This window comes from Mustela putorius, unplaced genomic scaffold (genome assembly GCF_011764305.1).
Source record: "Mustela putorius furo isolate JIRA1106 unplaced genomic scaffold, ASM1176430v1.1 tig00000873_pilon_pilon_pilon, whole genome shotgun sequence".
Lineage (NCBI taxonomy): Eukaryota > Metazoa > Chordata > Mammalia > Carnivora > Mustelidae > Mustela > Mustela putorius.
This window is the reverse complement of record NW_025421504.1, coordinates 2,362,403-2,368,972: the sequence shown is the minus strand read 5'-3', so window position 1 is coordinate 2,368,972 and position 6,570 is coordinate 2,362,403. Positions and strand designations below refer to the sequence as shown.

Sequence of the window (6,570 nt, the reverse complement as noted above, 5' to 3'; positions counted from 1 at the left end):
GAACTCCCCCACCGACCCCTCCGAGGCAGAGGCAGGAGCCTCCCTTGCTCCTGGCCCCGGACCGGGCCCTCCCTCCCGCACACCCTGGTCATTGGCCCCTTCTCCTTCCCCATCGCGGAATCCCCCGGCATCTGGGGGCTCTTCTTGGGGGGCCCTCTGTGCCCGGCACCGGAACCTGCCACATGGGGGCCCGTACAGACCCCACGGGGCCTTTCGGAGGCGCCGGACAGCGTCTTGTCTGTTGTCAGTGTGGTTTTATTTACTTTTCAGGGGAATCCACGGGAGGCAGAAGCGCGGCTGCGGTGGTGGTGACCAGTCCTGGGCTGGGGGCCCAACAGGTGATTGTACTCACAAACGAAACAAAACAAAACACAAAGAATTGCTTGCCATGGACAAGAGTAATCTGTTAATCAAGGTGGACCTGATCAAGGCAGAGCCCTGCCCTCCGAGCAGAGCCGCTGGAGAGAGGAGGGCCCTGGGCTCTGCCGGCGCCCGCCCCACCTAGAAATTCAATGCCACATATTTAAAGGGCCAGATGCCCGCAGGTCGCGTGCACCCCTGCCCTGCTCCCTGAAGGCTGAGGGAGGCCCCTCCCGGGGTCCAACAGTACTGACCCAGGAGGCCAGAGCCCCCGCTCGGGGGGGTTTCTGCAGAAGGGTCAGACCTTGCCTGCACGGACTACATTCCCGCGGAAGAGCCTTGCACGCCTACGCAGACGCCTTGCAGGGGTGCTGAGGTTATGGTTCATGGTTGACTTTTCGTGGTGGCAGGAGTGGAGAGCGTGGGGTGAATGTTACAGAAGAGGCACAGAGAGATTCCCGTCGGCCGGGTACGCAGCAAGGTGGGCGTGAGAGGGAATGGGTTTGCTGACTCCCAAAGCAGGGAGAGCTCTGGAGCCAGGGGGCACGTTGCGGCTCTCGGGCAAGGCTGCTGAAGGCCAAGGTCAGTGGACTCTTCCCTGAGCGGCGGGTGTCAACCTTCTCATTCTACAGATGGGGAAACTGAGGCTCGACCCCACTTACCCCCTAGAGGGAGCCCAGGCCTCAGCCTTCATAACGTGGGAGGACATGAGCTGTTTATTTTGGGGCCGTTCCCTTTGAGCCAGGAACATCCAGGGACAGAATGTTTTCACTCCAAGGGACAGCTTAGAAACACCGGCCTCAGGGGATCCTGGGTCTGGTTCCCTAGAGTCTCTGGGGATGTGGCATGCCCAGCCTCAGGCCACCTCCTCTGGCCCATTCCACACCCCTGCACGTGTGTGGGTCTTCCTGGGGGAACGCCTCTTCCTTCCTCCCTACGGGGTGGCCACCAGGGGCCTCTGCTGGGCAAACCGGGAGAGGCTTCCTTCTCTTTGCCGTGTGAACCCTGGTGTTCCTGACACCCGCCAGCCTCCCTGCGGGGGAGGGGAGGCCAGATGGATGACTGAGGCTTCCGCCAGGCTCCGCTGTGAGCACATTCCCGTCATCCTGAACCTGCCATGCTCCGGGTCATGTCTACCAAACAAGGAATGGCCACGAGAGCTTGGAGGGGCCTCCCAAAAACCAAGGGGGAAGCCACAGAGCACCACCCCCCACCACGATGGCCCCCAGTCTTTGCCCCATTTCTGGACGGCCACCTGTCAAAGATCAGTGTGGCTGACCTCTGCCAGCCCCCACCACCTAGCCTGGGAGAAGCCACCGTCTTAGGACCAGAAGCTTTGTCCTGTCCGGCTGCCCTCCCCGGACGGGGCTTCAGGTTAGCCTCTTATGGAATAACTCAAAGGACACGTGCTTCAGGTCTGGGATTTGAAAACCTCCGTGCTGCTGGACACGCAGCCGATCAGAACAACACACCTACTCATGGCACGCAGATGGAGGCCCCCAGGGAGCCGGGCCACCTCTGCTGGACCGCAGACCGTCCTCTGTGCAGAGAGGCCCCTCCCAACCCCATCCACTCCCCACTGATGGGCTCAGGGACAAGAAATCCCACAACTTGTGGGTTCCAAATCTTCCTGGCTGGGACTTGAGTTGGAGCCTTCTGGAATAAGAACACTGTTCTCTGCACCTAACAACACGCAACCCCGCCAGCCTGTGTGGCCCCCACCCTTCCAGCACCTTCCCGGCCGTCCTTTCTCTCTGGGAACGGGAACCCTCTCTGGGCCGGCGAGCCCCTGCCATGCGGCCCCGTCTACACTAGCAGGAGCGTATCAAAGGCTCCCTCTCTTCCCAGGGGCCCCGGCAACATCCTGGAACGTCAGCACAGACATTAGCGGGAGGGAAATTAAGTATGCGTGCGCACGCACACCAGCCAATAACATTAAGTGTCATTTAAAAAAATGGGTTAAATAAGCAGCATCACCGACAATGGCCGTGCCGGGCTGATTATCCCATATTTGCACGTTTGGGAGGTGGGGAGGCTAGAAGTCTAATGACGGAATTATCACCCTAATGCTTTCTGCCCGCTGGGAAGAATCCTGGGGCTGCAGGGGTTTTGGCTGGCTTCCTCTAAATGCACCCAGATTAAGGGAGCCCCGGGGCCTTCCCCAGCCCTCCAGAGCAGCCTTTCCTCCAAGCGCCCACACTCCCAGGGCTTTGGTTCCTGAGATTTCAGCTGTTCTAGAGGCACAGATCTCCTGGGGGCCCGGCTCAGCACAGGGGCGTGCGTCGGGAGCAGTGGGGGGTGTGTGGCACTTGGCATGTTGTCTCGGGGAGCTGTGGGAGCCGGAACTCAGCATGAATGCCTTGTACTCAGGACCCTCCAAAGGGAAAGGATCCCTGGACACCTGCCACCCCCCCCCGCCCCCCCGCCAACAAATCCACAGCAGCCCGAAGGCACAAGGTGTCTCAGTAAAATGCGCGGCTGCTGCCTCCTAGATGGGGTGAGCTGAGAAGCATCCTTTTCCCCTCAGCATCTCCTGCCTTTCAAAGGGAAGTCCTGCCCCCTGACAGGAGAGTTCCCAGACAGGGCTATTTGGAACAAAACCTCCTGGAGGGGATGGCACACATACCCACAGCCCAGTTCCTCCCCCTCGGACTTCCTAGCCCCCTGCCATCACCATTCAGCTCCTCTTGCTAAAGGGAAGGTCTACTCCCCAGCTCTGGATGCTGAGTCCAGACATGGGACTTGCTTTAGCAATCGGATGTCAGCGAGGGTGGCCTCCCCTGAGGCTTGGGAAGGCACCTGTGCATTCCTGCTTCTGCACTTTCGTCTTGACCAAGGTCAGCTTGCGGGGGCGGGGTGGGGCAACAGACAGCGCTAGGTCTGGTCTCTACACACAGGAGCAGCCCCTCTGAGCCAAACATGGGCACACAGCCAGCCAAGACCAGAGGTGCCCAGTCTAAACCGCTGACCCTACATGGAGTGGGAGATGGGTCTGTGGGCTCTTCACTACGCGGCACGGTTGCAGGGGTGGCTAGCCGATGCTCCTCCTCACGGCGAGATGGTTTCTAGTGCAGGATCGGTACAGCATCTTTTCCACAGCAGACTGGGGGCCGGCACAGAAAGGCATCCAACCCCCTTTCCCAGATGTAGAGCAGGTGAGAAGTCCACCTCACCCAGCCTGGACCCTGCTGCAGGGCTGAAACGGCCAGCCCCCCAGGACCCGGGGACTGAGGGGGCTCCAGAGGGCTCTCCCCAGAAGGCTCTGGCAACTCGGAGATGCTGGAGGACTTGAGCTCATGGAAACAGACAAGCTTCGAAGAAGGTGGCGGGTAACTTCCTCTCTCCCGTCGAAAAACATCTTTTGAACGTGGCACCAGCAGCGTGGCTGGCTCTCCGGGGAGAAGAGCGGAAAGAAGCCTCGGTAGGGCGGTGTCTCCACCAGGACTCTCGGCACTTCCCGGGTGTGCGGGAGAACTGGAGAAGGATTCGAGCCTCCATGAGCCCACCAGCTCAAGAATCGCTTTCTGTGCAGACAGCTGGATGCTTTCCAGCCGGCTGGGGGCTCCCACGCCTTCCTCTGTCCATTGTCACTAAATCCCAGAAGGAGCAACCGACAGAAATCTTCCGGAGGTGGGAGCGGAGTCCTGAGTGCCCGCTACATGACGGGGCCGCCACTGCGCCCAGCCACCTGCGAAGGCCCACGGTCACACCAAGCAGGCCCTGCAGGGAAGCAAAGGTCCTTCCAGGCCTCTCGGATGCCTCGTCCTGGGGGCTCAGCCTCCCCCAGAAGGTGGGGATTTCGCCTGCACGCCCAGGGCCCAGCCCATGCGGCCCCCAGCTGGCTGCCGTGTTCGGTGAGGCTGATCTTGACGTCTGAGACCCTCGTGGAGAACACGCGCCCCCAGCGTGGGGGAGGGCCCGACCACCCCCAGCAGCCCACGTCTCGGGCTCAGCGGCAGGCAGACTGCTTCACATCCCAGGAGGATAAAGTGCGTAATCAGCCACTGAAGAGCCCCCAGCTTCTCGGACCCTCAGGCTGCTCCTACACTTGTTTGTTCTGAAATCACCGGGTTTCTTCTTTTTTTCTTTTTCCAGACATCTTTGTGTTAGCTTTGAAGCTGTGCAAAGCTGAGACTGGCCCGCTCAGGAAATGGGCCCTGATGAGGGGGCATGTTCAGCTCACAAAGATGTCCCTGGGCTGGACGGGACCCCCTTCGGCTCTGCCTTCCTGTGCTGCTGGGTGAGCAGGCCCTCGGCTCCTTTCACACCGCCTGGCTGCGCTGCCTGCGTGGACGGAGCTGGAGGAGTCCCTGAGGCTCGCTCAGCCAAAGGCAATCCCCCGAGAAGCCAGCCGGCCCCCTCTCCAGGCAGAAGGACCGCACCTTCTGGCCTTGCTCTTTTGCTAGGTGACCTTTCTCTGGCCTTATGTCATTAATACAAAAAGGTCCCCTTCCGGTTGCCCCAAGTCTCCCCTTTCCTCTCCACCCTCCCCTGACCCCTCCACACCCATTCCCCAACCCCTCCCCCATGCCCAGGCCCTCTGGGGTCCCTCCACCTTGGTCCAGCGCGGGGAGCCCCGCCTATCTGCGGAAACCGAAGCCTTCCCGCGGCGTCTTCCGGCCCTTCTTGCCTTCTCTGGCGGGCTTGGGCGAGGGCGTCTCCACGGTGCCCCCATAGGGACAGCTCTCCGAGTCCGGGTGGTGGCCCGTGCACTCCACGGCGGGCATGTAGCCGCTGTCCCACATGCCGGTCCCGCACAGCTTACACAGGTCGTGCAGGCTGCAGGGGATGCGGGGCAGGAGGCGGAACTGGTACAGCAGGCTCCGCGCCTGCGAGAGAGGACAGGGCGCGGAGGGTGGCGCAGGCTCCCAAACGCCTTCCTCGAGAGGGTGAGCCCGGCGGCCCAGGGGCCCGTCTCAGTCCCTGCCCTTCCGTCTGTCCCCTCCGACTCAGCCCCGGGCTGGGACGCCCCAGCGCTCCGGCGGCCCCGTGGCGTCGCCCTTCGTCCTCCGCCCAGTCCGCTCGCGCGGCCGTGGACAGCGCTGTGCCCACTTCCTACCCACGCGACCGCTGGCCTCTGTGTCGCTCCTGCCAGCCCCCGAAGGCCACGACAGGCCTCCCACCTGGGGCATTGCAGGCGGAGACCGGGAAGTGGGGAGTGGTCAGCAGCATCCCGGCCCCTCCGCTAGCCGCGGGGGACCTGTGGCCACCCTCCCCCAACGCTGCCTTCTCAAGCTGCCGGGTCTGGGCGGAGGGCGGTGCCCAAGGGCGGGCGGGGGGGAGTGTCTGTCAAGCCGGACCACTTGGTCTCTCCACACCACGAAGGACTCTGGTGTCCCGGCCTGGAGGTGGACCAGCCCTGCGCCGCCCCGCCGGGTCCGCACGGGGCGGGGCCTGCGCTCAAGCCCCGCCCCCATACTGGGGGCTCGGTGTGTGGGCGGGGCTCTGCGGCCAGGGGGCGGGGCTCTGCACACCAAGTGGGCGGGGCCGCGTGGGGGAGGGGCGCGCACTCACCTTCCGGAGAACCAGCTCCCCGTTCATGTGCATGGCCAGGTTTCCGAAGTGCAGGAGCATCTGGTCGGTGGCCAGCTGCTGCTCAATGACGTCATCCCCGTAGATGGCCACGATGGCCACGCAGATGAAAAGGTGGAAGTAATCGGTCTGAGGGGGAGAAGGGCGCAGGTGGCGGCTGGGGGCAGAGCTGTGGGGTGAGCCCTCTGGGCCCAGCCGCGTTCCCTGTTTGCCCACCTGCGCTCCGGCCAAGGTCAGTACTACACCCACAGGCTGCTGTGACATGCAAAGGGGCAGCCGCTCGAGCTACTCCTGCTGCTAGGTCCCCCCGGGGACACTCCATCACGGGGCCAGGCGGGAGCTTCCTCGGAAGGCTGGCCCTGGCTCACCGCGAAGAAGCCTATTCACAAAGGGCCGAGAAGAGCTCCTGACCGTCGGCGCTGGGTCAGAACGCGGCCAGTGGGCTGTGGACACGCCATCGAGAACGTTCTAGCAGCCACCCTCCGCTCAGCGCCTTCCTCCCTCCCGGCTGAACATCCCAACTCTTGCCCCAGAGATGACCCCTAAGTTTGTTGCTAAGAAATGGAGACATCCTAACAGGGAGGAGCGAGACAGCCCCGGGGGGGGGCCCCCACGGAGCGTCGGGATGATCCTGCTGTCTTTCACTGTCTCCTCACGGACCCCACGGAGGACCCTGCT

At 62.9% G+C, this 6,570-nt stretch overlaps 1 protein-coding gene across 5 annotated transcripts in view; it reads right to left on the bottom strand.

The window, feature by feature from the left end:
* Window positions 1-237: 237 nt before the first annotated feature.
* Window positions 238-6,570, bottom strand: part of TBC1D16 (TBC1 domain family member 16) — a 72,976-nt gene continuing 66,643 nt past the window's right edge. For 3 of the 5 annotated variants that reach the window (XM_045085768.1, XM_045085771.1, XM_045085770.1), the window contains exons 11-12: window positions 5,875-6,021; window positions 238-5,189 (exon numbers count right to left, since the gene is read on the bottom strand). In XM_045085768.1, coding sequence (XP_044941703.1) covers window positions 4,941-5,189; window positions 5,875-6,021 — 396 coding nt within the window. In that variant the 3' untranslated portion in view covers window positions 238-4,940. Of the gene's footprint in view, window positions 5,190-5,874; window positions 6,022-6,570 lie in introns of those variants that run through there. The other 2 variants (XM_045085769.1, XR_006608304.1) reach the window with 2 other exon arrangements.